The following is a 17,482-nucleotide window of genomic DNA, read 5'->3' on the forward strand; positions in this document are numbered from 1 at the left end:
TGCAGTTCTTGTTTAACTTTAGTAATCGTGTGTTTTAGTTCCGTGTGTTTTATTTGGGGAAATGGCTGCATGTTTTAATATAGATTCAAATTTGTCATTAATTGTTAACCATTTAGAATTCCATTTTCCCAATATATTTTAAATGACATCTTTCTATTAAATATGGAAAAATATATATATATCTGACGGGATTTTTTCGAATGGATACATTTTTTTTTTTTGGGGGGGGGTCTTTTCGTCTCAATTGTAATATGTCTAGTATCACACGTCTTGTGAATTTAGGATGAATTGGTGAGAATCATAATTAAAGCAGTATAGATTTAGGAAACTTAAGTGTCTTTTTACTTCTCTGTCTTAGTGGTGCATTAATGCCGAATGCGTCAACAGCACGTTAAACTATACACTGCCTGTCGATGGCGGGTGGTCGGAGTACGGAAACCTCTCAGATTGCTCGAGAACATGTGGGACAGGGGTTCAAATCCGGAGTCGTACCTGTACTAATCCGAGCCCTCAGTGGGGAGGAATGCCTTGCATCGGCGATAGCCACCAATATACACTTTGTAACGAAGAGGTAGGTTTATGAGGGAGACTTGCTGTAGGCCTATATCCACTTCATTGTTTATCGATGAATTCCTTTGCCACTGTACTGAGCTGTTGTCCTCCCTTCCCTATCATGCTCTATTCTCTGTAGTTCTCTCTCTTATTTATTCACTCAACTCACTCTTTCTCACCCCTTTCTCGCTTTTTCTTCCTCTACTTATCTCTCTCCCCTTGTTTCCTCCTTCTCGATCTTTCACCCTTTTCACTATCCTCCTCCTATTTTCCCTATTCCTCTAACCTTTCCTCCACCGATACCTTCCTTTCTTTACGTCTTTCTTTCCCTAAGTTAATCCAACCTCAAGTTTTTTTTTTTGTCTCGCCTGAACGAAGTTCGGCAGAGATCTTCTGTTGGTCTGTTTAGAATAATGTTTAAAATTTTTGTTCATCTTGCTTTCATTTCTTTATTTCTGCATCAATAGGTAGGAATCAAGCACTTTGTTTTTATGCATTTTTCTCAACCATGATGCGTCATTCATATTTTACCCATAAGGTTTCATATGGAAGAGGAAAATAAGGATATTCAAGTTATGAACTTTGCTTTCCGAATAAATAGTAGTATAGAAGCCAGAAAAACTCATCCAAAATCGAAATGTACTCGTGCAAATGAAATTTTTGGGGTAGCACCACATTCAATTGTTATAATTCAGTTACGCAAGCATTATGAACGTTGTGATTGACTTTAAATGAAAGAAGAGATGCATATCATTCCATTGATAAACATCATGAAGGAAATGTATGTTTATGATAGCAAAAACTTCCATTGACATGCGGTCTCGTTTTTTTTTCTGGGATAAACTGTATAATATTAATATGTAACATGCTAAAGACTAGTAATGGATTTCTGTTATGATTTGTCTACAGCTTTGTGCAACATCTCAGGATGACTTCCGCGATGAGCAATGCAGTGCAACAAACTCAATCGCTCTGAATGGACAACTTTACACCTGGTCAGACTATCAAGAACCCTCAAGTAGGTTTGATAATTTATCAAAGACATAACTTAAAAAGAGATACTATTTAATTCCGAACCTGTCAGACGTTTGCATTAATAGACATCGATATATTCTCACTGAATGTGAAGAAATGAATTGGGCATAATTCCGTTAATGTATTCATATAACCTATGTAGCTCTACTGCAGAAGGAAGGGTTCTAGCTCGTCATTTTTGTTGTTTAATTTTTTCTTTCTATGATAACAACCCTTCATGTTCATTTCCATATAACGCTTCCGTGATATCAGAAGTCATCCATCCAGCTCCTAATAAGGTCCGCCTTTTTTAGACTCATGTTGGATACATTTTTTTTAGTATTATGGTAACTTTGTCATTCAATGGTAACTTTGTTACAGTTTGGTAACACTTTGGTAAACAAGTTATAACGGTGCTCCATTAGGCCCCAATCAGACACGATGATCCCATTGAAGCAACCGGTCCCGTCGTATTCTTTAGGGCGGTCATTTTTTCTGGCTACTTGCCCCGCACACCTCCATTAAAAAAAAATCCTGTATATCAGTCCATAGTCACATACTCCCACTTTGTGTATTATTTGTGCGGTCATTAGTATGTATAAGCTTAAAAACTTCTAACAAACTAATTAAAATCCCCCTCAATGACAGTTTATCAAACGCGCTCGAAGTAATTAGTTCCATTCGCGTCTTGTTCATAATCACAAACATTGCTCAGAATGTTCAATTTTTAGGACAAAATTCATGAAATTTCTATGAAATTTAGCTCGGCTTCTCGCGTTTGCATTATTTAATCAGGGATTATGAGATACAATTATCTTATATATAAGAATAAAGCTAAGAAGTCACTGTTTGGACTACCCCTTCAAAGAAAAAAAAGCAAGGGAATTTTTCCAAAATGGGAAATTCCCTTGTTTTTTTTTATTTCAAAATGAAATACCCTTTTTAAAGTATAGGCTACATTTTAGACTAGAAGATCCCATTTTTTTTTTTTTTTTTTTTGGGGGGGGGGTTATTGTTATCAGTTATTGTTTAGTAAAGTACTCACCGTTTCTGGTTATAAAAAGGATTAGAATGTTACGTTTTCAGGCTGGAATATCTTTTAAGCTCGCGCTTCGCGCTCGCATTATTCGATGTTTCCTATTCAAGAGTCACTAAACGCAATCCTTAACAAGTTCCTTTTCTGGTCAGTATATTTCAACTCGCACTTCGCGCTTGTGTTAAGTCTTCAGTTAGATGCACATCTTCTTTAATGATTGCAAAAACTGCTCAGAATGATTTTCATTTCTTATTGAAATGTCCCAAAGTTTGAGCTTACGATTCACGCTCGCAACACCTCCCAAGGGTGCCTTTTTAACAGTAATTGACCAAAAAACGGGTTTTACAACATCAGCTTTGAAATTTCTTTCCAAACCGCTCGCTCGTTATACTCTCTCGCGAACAATAAAGCCTAAATATATATCTTACCATAATCAGAAATCACTTCAAAAATGCTTTGCTCTACTTTGCTCCGCCGCCCTTCTTTATGCCTCCCCATCCTCATAATAATTGAACAGCAACGGTGTCCCCCCCCCCCCCTCCACCACGCTTACCCTTCCGGATTTCCCGGCTTCGCCACCGATTATTTCTTTTTTCGGATTAACGAACCTTTGGGGAAAAAAGAACCTTATTTTTATTTTGGATTAACGAACCTTCGGAACAACGAACGCTATTTCGTTTTCGGATTAACGAACCTTCGGAACAACGAACCTCATTTCGTTTTCGGATTATCGAACCTTCGGAACAACGAACCCTATTTCGTTTTCGGATTAATGAACCTTCGGGATAACGAACCTTATTTCGGTTTCGGATTATCGAACCTTCGGAATAACACCACAAAATAATGTTCGGATTAACGAACCCTTTTTTTGTTTTCGGATTAACGAACATTGAGGTAAAGGCAATTTACGTGTTTCGGAATTACGAACTTTCGGAATAACGAAGTGTAACCATAAAATCATTGTCATGGTCATTGTCACCGGATCACGCAACTCTTTAAGGGAGCGAGTGATGTCACCTTATAACGCCGCGCAGTTTACAATACAGCGCAGGTCTATTCCCTGAGTACGAGGTGACAAATGCAAATCTTTGAAGCTATCATGGTCACTTGGTGGCGTATAGACCTATCACTGATTCGAATCTACATAGCTATGTAATATTTTGTTTAATCGTTGCATGTTCTGCGTGTTTCGGGAGACGCATACTAAAACAAACAAATATCTAGCTATCGCAAATTGTTTTTTTTTCTGGAAAATCCCGGTAAATTGTTCATTATTTAGCATTTAAAAATTCCCCCATTATTCATGAAAGCCAATATTTACAATATATAAAATTCGAATGGTATTTTAATTACGATTATTTCAATTCTTTTCAGACTGCAACTTACGTTGCATAGCCCCGGGCATAGCCACGTCCTTGATTCATGATAGACCTGGTGATTTTTGTGATGGCACGCAGTGTTGGTACGATGATGGGAATGATGTCAAATCAACCAACTTATGTATATCTGGACGCTGTGAGGTAAAAGCTATAGTCTTTATATCCCATTTTACAGGACATAGGAACCTACCACATGCGTACACAATACGCCTGGCTTAGTATTGTATCAATCCAGAGTTAGTACTGTGCTCAATTCACAAATAAAAAATGATCCAATTTATAACAAATTTCCTGTATCTGATCATTAATATAATAATTAGTGAAAACCCAGAGCAAATTGCATATCTGTCTGCAATTCCGGATGCCTATCCGGCTGCATTGTGGGGGCGCCTATCCCGGATAATAGAATCCAAGATTTCGGAACCTCAAAAGATCGAAAGTGAAATGCAAAATTGTGTTGTGCATATGAGCTCTAAGATGAACGTCAGGCTTCAAAACTGAACTGCAGTTTCAGTATCGAAGCCTGGCGTTCTTATCTCACAGAAAAAAAAACTAAACGGAAAATAACATGTTTTATACAATCTTAGAAAATTTATCCTTAAAATGAAAGAAGTTCCTGCACCAGAGTCTCGAGAACACCTGTAATCTTACCAGATTGTGTAATCTTACATTATATCATGTACAATTACAGGAAATTGGTATTTGGTGTATGGAACCATACAAATTTCTTTAAAAACACCATTTCTCCCTTTTTAAACAGACCTATTCTGTTAAATTGTAGAAAAAATCCTGTTATATGTATTTACATAATGATTCTGTTATTGCTTTCTGCAAAATCTTGTTTTGTTTTTTTTAATCAAGTTACAGTGTACATACAATGATTTTTCAGTTATCGTGTCCAAGTCGCTTAACCGTCCAAGAGGATTGACAATTGTCATCTCCAGATTATTTTAAAATACAACTAAGTTACCTTTTCATCACTTCTCCGTAAAAGGAAAAGTGTTCACTTCATTTAACACTTATTTATTAGTCGTCTTTAAGACTGTAGTCAGAGATCAAATTTTGTAAAATTAATCCCCATTCCTTTGAATTTCCCAGCAATATTCCCTGACATTTTGCAGTTATAGTAGCGTGACATTTTCATCCTCTCTCTATGATTCCCTCTCGATCCAGCGATTCGGTTGCGATGGAGTTCTGAATTCTGGTCTTTTCTATGATGATTGTCGTGTCTGCGGAGGTGATGGCTCGTCTTGTAACTGTACAACTGGATCAGCTACCACTAGAATGGACGCTGTAGGTAAGGTCATCTTCAGTGACGCCGCAATGTTCTGTTCAGAAAAAAAAAGTTTATGTTTAAACATAATTTTTTTATCTGCTCAGAATGTTCTGATTGCTTTAAATAAGTTCTGTTCCCATACAGACAGAGAGAGGCTGCGGACGTAGTAATTATAGGTTTAAACTCCTTTTAATGCCAAGCTTTCGACCTTCGTCAGGGCTTTTTGGGACGAACAATAACAAAAATAATGAAAGCGTGTAACGATAGCATAATTCAAACGAGCATCCAACGAATATATAACCAAAAGCACACAGCTTTGTAACAAAGACAAACGTAAATAATTTTCAGCTAAAATAAAAAAAGATGTATAGTGGAAAGTGAAAATAATATTTGAGAGGTACCTCGAATGGATTATCGCCATAATTATTGGAGAAAAAAATTATGCTATAATTTTTTTAACTGATTATATCAGGGGCATGCAGGCGCAGATCCAAGCACATCCCCGAACATTTTAACAAGCAAAAAAATATATATATATGATTGAATAACAGTTTATTGCAATGTGTATGTATGTACATATAGGTGTGTGTTTGGATGTATGTATGTGCGTATTTGTATTTTCGTATTTGCATATAATGCAGAACCCGACTAACCAAGCCCCTCCCAACTGAAGCATCCCCCTTTCGTATGATGTAATGGTAATGAATACCAATATTATGGTAATATAATACAATATAATTTAATATAATATAATATATAATATAACATATAATATAATATATAATATAATATATAATATAATATATGATATAATATATAATATATATAATATTAAGTGCAATCCATATCCAACTCACAATTTTCCTACAAACTGCTTGAAATATAGAGCTGAAATTGACTTTTCAGATCGGAATATGAAATAGTTTAGGCTCGCGCTTCGCGCTCGCTTTGATTTTCATGATAAAAGATGTATTTAGAATGCCTAGGGCTAAATCTGAAACGCGCGCGCATGTTTATTTAGATACTCAACTTGTTCTCTATGTAAATCATTATCCAGATTCAGAGCACAATATTAAAATTTTCTGCCTGCGTTTTGCGCTCGCATTATTAATGTAAGGAAGACCCCCAATTACTCATCCTTTTCATGATTTACAAAACATGAATAGAGTGTCTCGTTTGTAGGTCTAAATCTCGAAATTTTCCGCTCGCGCGTTTATTATATACCTATTCTTTTTAAGTTTCAAAAAGTGCTTAGAATTTCCATTCTTTAGGTCAAAATGTAAAAAAAATGTCAGCTTGCATTATTTAATTGTTGAAAACGGAACGTCTTCATGGCTAACTGCAATTGAAGTCTGTTACAGATACCTTTTCCATCAGTTCATTTCTGCTCGCACTTCGCGTTCGTAGTAATTATTTAGTTGCATATACATCTTTTTTCAGGAAATCAAACATTGCCCAGAATGTTCAAATTTCAGGAAAAAATACATTAAAATTTCAACAACAAAAATTAGCTCGCGCTTCGCGCTTGCATTATATGAATAAGGATTATGATATTATATATTCATGTTGATTTATTTAAGAATAAAACTAGGAAGTTACTATGAGGACTACCCCTTCAAAGAAACAAACAAAAATCATCTTCGAGCGGCCGATCGGGGAACATATGGCTGAAAAAATTCCGGCCCCCCCCCCCCCCTATTGGCGAAGGCTGGATCCGCCCCTGGCATGGTTTGCTTTCTATTACGTATTTGGCATGCGAAAACGAGAGCTCTCGAAAACACGTCACTCCTCTGCGAACATTACGAACAAAGTTGAAGTGATTACTTATCGAGGTACGCCGTACTTTCGTACGTGTGGGATGATTGTCAATGTTTGTTTCTTTGTTTGTTATACCTGTTTACAGAGGCAGTTTATGTGACAATACCAATCGGATCGACAAGCATTACAGCAGACACGTATGGTTCATCACAGTTTGTAGGTAAGGTGTATCCCTTGTAATTAAGACCAAAGAAGAATAATTAAACATACTATGGATACCCTCAACATTATGTTTGTCGGATAGGGCCTACATACTGTACATACATTTTGCAATTTGTGTGATTTAGGTAGGCCCTCTTGGTTTACTTTTATGGGTAGTATTTTGCATGGGCGGATCCAGGGGGCGAGGGGCCCGGCCCCCTATTGGAGGAACAGAAAAAAGGGGGGAAGAAAAGAAAAAAAGGAGGGAAAACTAGGAGGAAAAAAAGAGGAGGAAGACGAGTGAACAAAATAAGATGAGGGAAGACTTGGAAAAAAAATATTTTATTTCACAGTATAACATTTTCGCTCTCGCTTCTTGCTCGCATTGCCTGTTATAGGTCTTGCTCAGTATGGAGCTTAAAGGAGAATGAAACCCTTGAAACCAGCTGAATCCATATCAAAGAGAAAAATCAAAGAAACATATTATTGAAAGTTTGAGGAAGATTTAATGAATAATAAGAAAGTTATGAGCATTTGAATATTGAGATCACTAATGCCATGTAGATCTTCCCATTGGCAATGCGACCAAGATCTGCATGTGATGTCACACACGTACAACTCCCTCATTACTTTAGTACTTATTTCACTTATATTCTCACTTTTATAGAGTCTATCACAAGGTGAGGTGTTCTCTTTATATGAGAGGACAAGTACAGAGGTTTCACAACATTACATCATTGATGAATCGTTTGTCATATGATTAGAATGAGCAAAAAGAGATGTTTTGGGTTATATTTTCAGTGTCCAAAAGGGGAGAGTTGTTCATCTGTGAAATCATAGATCTTGGTCGCATTGCCAATGGGAGGATCTCCATAGCATTAGTTATCTCAACATTCAAATGCTCATAACTCTTCCATTGCTAGTCCTGTTTTACTCAAACTTTTGTTGATCTTATTCTTTGATTTTTCTGCTTTCACAGAAGCTAACTTGCTCCAAGAGTTTCATTCTCCTTTAAGGACGTTCCACAGTTATGTTTGTGCGCATCATGATCTGCGCATATTTTACACTCTGCGCACTGACGTCACAATGGATGAGCAGGTGATTAATCAGCTGTAGGTATGAGCCATAGAGATGTATTAGTATATATATCTCTATGGTATGAGCTGACTTTTCTCCTTTTCTGCACTAACTGCAGGTCCGATGTGTTATTTTATGAAGCTGGAATTATTCCATGGACCATGTTTTTTAATTTCTCTAAAATTTCAAAATACTTTACTCTGTAGTGCTGCAAAGTATGACGAATTGTGACCGCGAGTTTGAATAAATGGTAGAGTGGTTTGGAATTTTTCCTCACATAGATACAAAGATTTTGGCGCATTTTGGGGGTGTTTTAAAGAGCACTTTTGCTTTAATAAAAGTACTAATAGTTTGAAAACATGCACATGAACCCATATTTTTGAATGTTTGCACCTCCTAGTTATACCTTCCTCTACAACTTTGCAAAGTTTGGTGAAAATGATATAATGAGCCATTGTTAAAATAATTATATTATATTGGATGGCTCAGAATGGAATACAAGAAATATTCCAAGAGTTCGGGAAAATATTCCACGAATCGCAGATGAGTGGAATGTTGGCACTAACGAGTGGAATATTTCTGGTATTTCATGAAATAACGCCATCCAATATCATTATTATCATCTATCCCACCCCCCCCCCCCCCCAAAAAAAAAAAAAAAAAAACAAGAGGGAGAAATTTGATTTAACAAGTCATATCACTTATCACATTATGCCATTATCACTTCATAGGATCAATTTTTGGTCGTTGACATGCGACTTGTACAGTACTTCACTATGACGTCATGGAGCGTAGTTATGCTCTATGCTGCGCATCGCTTTGCTTTCATTGTTGTACGCGTTGTATATTTCACGCATTTGCGCCCGCGCCCTTAACTCTTGAATAAGCTCTCATATTCAATAGCAAATTTTGTACAGGAGCCTATGTGGGATATTTGTCGGATTTTTGTCATTTTGGGGGATACGCTCTGATACTGCACGGATAATTGATGCAGAACAAAATACGCGTTTTAATGCATCGCTGTATCATCTTCCCCCAGCACGCCCTCATAATATCCCAGTGCAGCGCACTAGGGAAATTACACCAGCACTGATAGACAGATTTTCAGGTTTTTTTCCGCAACACCGGCCCTAGACTTGAACGCATTACTTGTAATCACTTATCATTGGCTTTCAATATTGAAAATATAATTCGGTTGCGAATACTGCAAATTCGGTAACACGTAGGCCTACTTAACAACTTCATACATGTTTACTAGACTTTTTAAAAATATGTTCGCCTTTGTTTATATTTTACAGGACTCCGAGTGAATGGGGACTTCATTTTTGGAGTTAATACGACTGACGTGAACATTGTCACTAGCAGAGGGCGCTATAGCATTGGCCACATGGTGGTCGATTATGATTATGTATTCAATATTGAATCACATTTACAGTCACTCACAGAACCTTCAACAGAGAATCTAGATATTTTAGTTTGGGCAGGATCACCCTCGGACCCAATAAACTTCACTTATAGGTATTGCACCCCGGCTGCGATACCACCAACTCCTATGAATTCTATGCCAGCTACATACTCGGTAAGTTCAACTCCGATGAGCACGGCTTCTGATTCATCATCATATACCATGTCTTCAGCAACTTCTACATCAGAAGCTTCTGTTTCAATTAGTTCTATGCGAGCAACAGACTCGATAGTAAGTTCTATTCCGACGGGCACAGTGTCTGATTCATCAACATTTACCATGTCTTCAGCAAATCCTTCATCAGAAGCTTCTGTTTCTATGACTTCCATGCTAGCAACAGACTCAATATTTAGTTCTGCTCCAATGGGCACAGTGTCTGATTCATCATCATTTACCATGTCTTCAGCAACTCCTACATCAGAAGCTTTTGTTTCTATGACTTCTATGCCAGCAACAGACTCGATAGTAAGTTCTATTCCGACGGGCACAACGTCTGATTCATCATCAATAACCATGTCTTCAGCAACTCCTACATCAGAAGCTTCTGTTTCTATGACTTCTATGCCAGCAACAGACTCGATAGTTGGTTCTACTCCGATGGGCACAGTGTCTGATTCATCATCATTTACCATGTCTTCAGCAACTCCTACTTCAGAAGCTTCTGTTTCTGTGATAGTTAGTTCTACTCCGATGGGCACAGTGTCTGATTCATCATCATTTACCATGTCTTCAGCAACTCCTAGATCAGAAGCTTCTGTTTCTGTGACTTCTATGCCAGCAACAGACTCGATAGTTAGTTCAATTCCGACGGGCACAACGTCCGATTCATCATCAATAACCATGTCTTCAGCAACTCCTACATCAGAAGCTTCTGTTTCTATGACTTTTATGCCAGCAACAGACTCGATAGTTAGTTCTATTCCGACGGGCACAACGTCTGATTCATCATCAATAACCATGTCTTCAGCAACTCCTACATCAGAAGCTTCTGTTTCTATGACTTCTATGCCACCAACAGACTCGATAGTAAGTTCTATTCCGACGGGCACAGCGTCTGATTCATCATCATTTACCATGTCTTCAGCAACTCCTACATCAGAAGCTTCTGTTTCTATGACTTCTATGCCACCAACAGACTCGATAGTAAGTTCTATTCCGACGGGCACAGCGTCTGATTCATCATCATTTACCATGTCTTCAGCAACTCCTACATCAGAAGCTTCTGTTTCGGTGACTTCTATGCCAGCAACAGACTCAATATTTAGTTCTGCTCCAATGGGCACAGTGTCTGATTCATCATCATTTACCATGTCTTCAGCAACTCCTACATCAGAAGCTTTTGTTTCTATGACTTCTATGCCAGCAACAGACTCGATAGTAAGTTCTATTCCGACGGGCACAACGTCTGATTCATCATCAATAACCATGTCTTCAGCAACTCCTACATCAGAAGCTTCTGTTTCTATGACTTCTATGCCAGCAACAGACTCGATAGTTGGTTCTACTCCGATGGGCACAGTGTCTGATTCATCATCATTTACCATGTCTTCAGCAACTCCTACTTCAGAAGCTTCTGTTTCTGTGATAGTTAGTTCTACTCCGATGGGCACAGTGTCTGATTCATCATCATTTACCATGTCTTCAGCAACTCCTAGATCAGAAGCTTCTGTTTCTGTGACTTCTATGCCAGCAACAGACTCGATAGTTAGTTCAATTCCGACGGGCACAACGTCCGATTCATCATCAATAACCATGTCTTCAGCAACTCCTACATCAGAAGCTTCTGTTTCTATGACTTTTATGCCAGCAACAGACTCGATAGTTAGTTCTATTCCGACGGGCACAACGTCTGATTCATCATCAATAACCATGTCTTCAGCAACTCCTACATCAGAAGCTTCTGTTTCTATGACTTCTATGCCACCAACAGACTCGATAGTAAGTTCTATTCCGACGGGCACAGCGTCTGATTCATCATCATTTACCATGTCTTCAGCAACTCCTACATCAGAAGCTTCTGTTTCTATGACTTCTATGCCACCAACAGACTCGATAGTAAGTTCTATTCCGACGGGCACAGCGTCTGATTCATCATCATTTACCATGTCTTCAGCAACTCCTACATCAGAAGCTTCTGTTTCGGTGACTTCTATGCCAGCAACAGACTCGATAGTAAGTTCTATTCCGACGGGCACAGCGTCTGATTCATCATCATTTACCATGTCTTCAGCAACTCCTACATCAGAAGCTTCTGTTTCTATGACTTCTATGCCAGCAACTGACTCGATAGTTGGTTCTACTCCGATGGGCACAGTGTCTGATTCATCATCATTTACCATGTCTTCAGCAACTCCTACATCAGAAGCTTCTGTTTTTATGACTTCTATGCCAGCAACAGACTCGATAGTAAGTTCTATTCCGACGGGCACAGTGTCTGATTCATCATCAATAACCATGTCTTCTGCAACTCCTACATCAGAAGCTTCTGTTTCTATGACTTCTATGCCAGCAACAGACTCGATAGTAAGTTCTATTCCGACGGGCACAGTGTCTGATTCATCATCAATAACCATGTCTTCTGCAACTCCTACATCAGAAGCTTCTGTTTCTATGACTTCTATGCCAGCAACAGACTCGATAGTTGGTCCTACTCCGATATTCACAGTGTCTGATTCATCATCATTTACCATGTCTTCAGCAACTCCTACATCAGAAGCTTCTGTTTCTATGACTTCTATACCAGCAACAGACTCGATAGTAAGTTCTATTCCGACGGGCACAGTGTCTGATGCATCATCAATAACCATGTCTTCTGCAACTCCTACATCAGAAGCTTCTGTTTCTGTGACTTATATGCCAGCAACAGACTCGATAGTTAGTTCTACTCCGATATTCACATTGTCTGATTTATCATCATTTACCATGTCTTCAGCAACTCCTACATCAGAAGATTTTGTTTCTATGACTTCTATGTCAGCAACAGACTCGATAGTAAGTTCTATTCCGACGGGAACAACGTCTGATTCATCATCAATAACCATGTCTTCAGCAACTCCTACATCAGAAGCTTCTGTTTCTGTGACTTCTATGCCAGCAACAGACTCGATAGTTAGTTCTACTCCGATATTCACATTGTCTGATTTATCATCATTTACCATGTCTTCAGCAACTCCTACATCAGAAGCTTCTGTTTCTATGACTTCTATGCCAGCAACAGACTCGATAGTAAGTTCTATTCCGACGGGCACAGTGTCTGATTCATCATCAATAACCATGTCTTCTGCAACTCCTACATCAGAAGCTTCTGTTTCTATGACTTCTATGCCAGCAACAGACTCGATAGTTGGTTCTACTCCGATATTCACAGTGTCTGATTCATCATCATTTACCATGTCTTCAGCAACTCCTACATCAGAAGCTTCTGTTTCTATGACTTCTATACCAGCAACAGACTCGATAGTAAGTTCTATTCCGACGGGCACAGTGTCTGATGCATCATCAATAACCATGTCTTCTGCAACTCCTACATCAGAAGCTTCTGTTTCTGTGACTTCTATGCCAGCAACAGACTCGATAGTTGGTCCTACTCCGATATTCACATTGTCTGATTTATCATCATTTACCATGTCTTCAGCAACTCCTACATCAGAAGCTTCTGTTTCTATGACTTCTATGTCAGCAACAGACTCGATAGTAAGTTCTATTCCGACGGGCACAGTGTCTGATTTATCATCATTTACCATGTCTTCAGCAACTCCTACATCAGAAGATTTTGTTTCTATGACTTCTATGTCAGCAACAGACTCGATAGTAAGTTCTATTCCGACGGGAACAACGTCTGATTCATCATCAATAACCATGTCTTCAGCAACTCCTACATCAGAAGCTTCTGTTTCTGTGACTTCTATGCCAGCAACAGACTCGATAGTTAGTTCTACTCCGATATTCACATTGTCTGATTTATCATCATTTACCATGTCTTCAGCAACTCCTACATCAGAAGATTTTGTTTCTATGACTTCTATGTCAGCAACAGACTCGATAGTAAGTTCTATTCCGACGAGCGCAGTGTCTGATTTATCATCATTTACCATGTCTTCAGCAACTCCTACATCAGAAGATTTTGTTTCTATGACTTCTATGTCAGCAACAGACTCGATAGTAAGTTCTATTCCGACGGGAACAACGTCTGATTCATCATCAATAACCATGTCTTCAGCAACTCCTACATCAGAAGCTTCTGTTTCTGTGACTTCTATGCCAGCAACAGACTCGATAGTTAGTTCTACTCCGATATTCACATTGTCTGATTTATCATCATTTACCATGTCTTCAGCAACTCCTACATCAGAAGATTTTGTTTCTATGACTTCTATGTCAGCAACAGACTCGATAGTAAGTTCTATTCCGACGGGAACAACGTCTGATTTATCATCATTTACCATGTCTTCAGCAACTCCTACATCAGAAGCTTCTGTTTCTATGACTTCTATGTCAGCAACAGACTCGATAGTTGGTTCTACTCCGATGGGCACAGTGTCTGATTCATCATCATTTACCATATCATCAGCAACTCCTACATCAGAAGCTTCTGTTTCTATGACTTCTATGTCAGCAACAGACTCGATAGTTGGTTCTACTCCGATGGGCACAGTGTCTGATTCATCATCAATAACCATGTCTTCACCAACTCCTGCATTGGAATCCTCTGTTTTTATGACTATGTCTGTTCCGGTAGTTACGGATTCAAGTGCACCTGCAAACTCTGCTCACGCCACACCTACACCAACTATATCATCGAGTGATGTATCGACCATGAGTTCTATGACTCCAACAACTCCGACAGGTACGATACAGTGACCAGTATAATGATAATAATAATAATAATTATACCTTTTTATACAGTGCGTATCAATAAAAAGTTTACACTTTGAAAAAAGCCCTGGAAATTAAAAAAAATATACAACATGTGGGTAATTTTTTCACATTGGGTTTGGGTCTCATCCATCCAATGAAAGTAAAAGTTTTGTCAGAATGTTACACTTGAGTGAGCACTGTCCATTTTTGTAAAGCTCTCGGAAATGTGTTAGCGCAGAAATGCTCCTTTTCACGCTGTGTCAAGGGGAAAAGGCGAAATCAAACTGTACCCATTTCTCATACATTTCCCTTGGACTTTTAGTTAATTTAAATAAAACGGATACATTCAAGCATTTTGTATTAATTTTGCCACTGAAATTAAAATTTTAACACTTAGTAAGCACAACCTTTACCCTTTTTTGTGCCAGCTGGATCTGAGGACATAACTGAATCTAAACAAAACTTTATATCACACATCTCCAGTATTTTTTCAATAATTTTTCATCATTTAAATTTAAAGTGGGTTTACATTTCATTTTTCATTTAATGCTTGTTTCTCCACACTTTTCCCAAGCTTCACAATGATTAACAAGATGAAAATCAAGCCTAAGCCATTTCATGTAAATCAAAGCTCAGTGTAAATCAAATATCGCCACGATAGCCTCGGTGTTTGGGGGAGTGCGGTGGGCTCAATGGCACTTTTCGAAGTGTTTTTGGCAAGGAGACAAGTTAAAAAGGTGAAAGATATCTTCAAATCAATTTTACTAGCTGGATGCCATGTGTTCTATATGATTAAGGTCTACTTTTATTCCCAGAAGTATTTCAAAGTTTTGCGCAGATCATTTTTCACTAACTTTTCAAAAGTAAGTGGTGCTCACTCAAGCAGAAATATTTTTCTACATTAATATTGTTATTTGCCTAAATGGATCTGTACCAATGTTAAAATGTGGAAAATCTTCAGGATTATTACACATGTATAATATTACAGGATTTTTTCTAAGTGTAAACTTTTTTTGATACGCACTGTATAGCATGGAAATGTGTGATTGTATCTAATCATTGTTTAAAAAAGGGGTGTTTTTCATTAAGATGTAGAAACTTGAGCTCAAAAACAAATTTAACGACTACAAAGAATACATACACGAATATTATTAGCAAATGAAATAATTCAAATCGGTCAAATGAAATAGTCCCTTCGACAGAATAATCGGATGATTTTTGTTCATCCATAGACTCATATTCCTCAGCCTTAATATGCTTCAAAAGTTATTTTTGCAGATTATCATGTGTTTCTTCATTTGTCGGGATTATATTTAGCTAGTAATGGGTTGTCACCCATCTTAAGTCCATTACATCTTGCACATCAGACACCATAGGGAAGCTGTGTGACTAATAAGCCTGTTCACGGTTGTAAACTGCGCACGAGCAGAAAAAGGTCATTGGAGATAAACCATGAAGGTGGCTTTCAAATTCACTGACATAGGCATTTGTGATTTGATGATTATTTATGCATTCCTTTCAAAATATTCATTTTATCACATCCAAGCTGAAGAGTAATAGAGCCTTCATAACCACTGGTATTTAACAGTAGCCTAAACAATAGTCAAATGTGCCAAAGGCAGACAATAAAACAGATTTCCAAACTTTATCCCTGATGTACTATTCTAGTCACCTGGTCAATACAATGCCTTTTGTTCTTAGAATTTGAATACTCTACCGGTAAAGCTTACGCAACATCTACATTTGAAAATGATAGTGCTTATCCTAATGAAAAAATCACAAAGGTCATTTGAGAAAAGTTGATCATGAGCTAACCGTGAACTGGCTTATTACTTGACTTGAGAAAGTTTACGCAAGCTTTCCCCATACATGTACTTGTATTCTGTTCACTTACCCAGACCCATGCACATTATCACCCTGTCAAAACGGAGGTACTTGCTCGTCAAGTAATGGTGTGTATCAATGCACGTGTCCTGACACACACGAAGGAACCAACTGCGATACAGGTAATAAGTCTTAAAAACCCATCTCCTCGTATGACTATCATCTTCTTCCTGCATGTTAAAATAATTGTCAGTTATTTCCAAAACTATATGTGACCAACCATCCCAATACCAACAATAAGTCGCCCTAATTGAATTTTTAAATTTGCACTGGGCTTGAAAAAGTACATCCTAAGATATAAAATGATATATATCTTTTCAAAATCGGATAACAAAACGCTCAGAAGAATTTCGTAAGAGCTTAGAAAAGGAGAAACCCAACTTTGAAGTTTGTGGGTTCACTCAAGCTTGCGATGTGCACACTGTGCAATAGCACTGAAACTTATGAGAAGTCCGCAAGAAATACTGTCACAGAAACTTGTATTTCGTTTTTTACTCAACTTTACTACTTCAACATTTTTACAGTGTGGAGAAGAATTACTCTCTCAGATAAACTAATTCTCATTTTCAACATTTTATATTACTTGTAAGTTTGTACATAAAGACAAGTGACGGTCCTTTTTTCTTCCTTTATAAAAGTTTTGTATGTTATTACTTTTCTTCTTTTTTTTTCAGAGATCGACCCATGCACATTATCACCCTGTCAAAACGGAGGTACTTGCTCGTCAAGTAATGGTGTTTATGAATGCACGTGTCCTGACACACACGAGGGAACCAACTGCGAAACGGGTAATTTTGTCAAAACGTTTATCGATGTTATAATTATTCTTCTGTAAATAAGATCAACATCCTTGAAGGGGGCGAATATTTTTTTCAGTCAGTTGGTGAATACATCTACTTTATTTTTGTCACAAGGTTTTCCAATTATTTCATCTACGTTTTGGGAAACTTTAGATAATATGAGGGCCCTTGCATACTGTGTTT

The 17,482-nt window shown here is 37.8% G+C and overlaps 1 protein-coding gene across 2 annotated transcripts in view; it reads left to right on the forward strand.

Moving 5' to 3' along the window:
- LOC129278015 (mucin-2-like) overlaps positions 1 to 17,482 on the forward strand; it is a 52,700-nt gene that overhangs the window by 24,277 nt on the left and 10,941 nt on the right. For both annotated transcript variants that reach the window (XM_054914214.2, XM_064110427.1), the window contains exons 12-19: positions 359 to 571; positions 1,462 to 1,570; positions 3,977 to 4,122; positions 5,155 to 5,278; positions 7,161 to 7,235; positions 9,592 to 14,604; positions 16,514 to 16,621; positions 17,174 to 17,287. In XM_054914214.2, coding sequence (XP_054770189.2) covers positions 359 to 571; positions 1,462 to 1,570; positions 3,977 to 4,122; positions 5,155 to 5,278; positions 7,161 to 7,235; positions 9,592 to 14,604; positions 16,514 to 16,621; positions 17,174 to 17,287 — 5,902 coding nt within the window. The remainder of the gene's footprint in view (positions 1 to 358; positions 572 to 1,461; positions 1,571 to 3,976; positions 4,123 to 5,154; positions 5,279 to 7,160; positions 7,236 to 9,591; positions 14,605 to 16,513; positions 16,622 to 17,173; positions 17,288 to 17,482) is intronic.

The sequence above is a fragment of the Lytechinus pictus genome, chromosome 15, assembly GCF_037042905.1.
Source record: "Lytechinus pictus isolate F3 Inbred chromosome 15, Lp3.0, whole genome shotgun sequence".
Classification (NCBI taxonomy): Eukaryota; Metazoa; Echinodermata; class Echinoidea; order Temnopleuroida; family Toxopneustidae; genus Lytechinus; species Lytechinus pictus.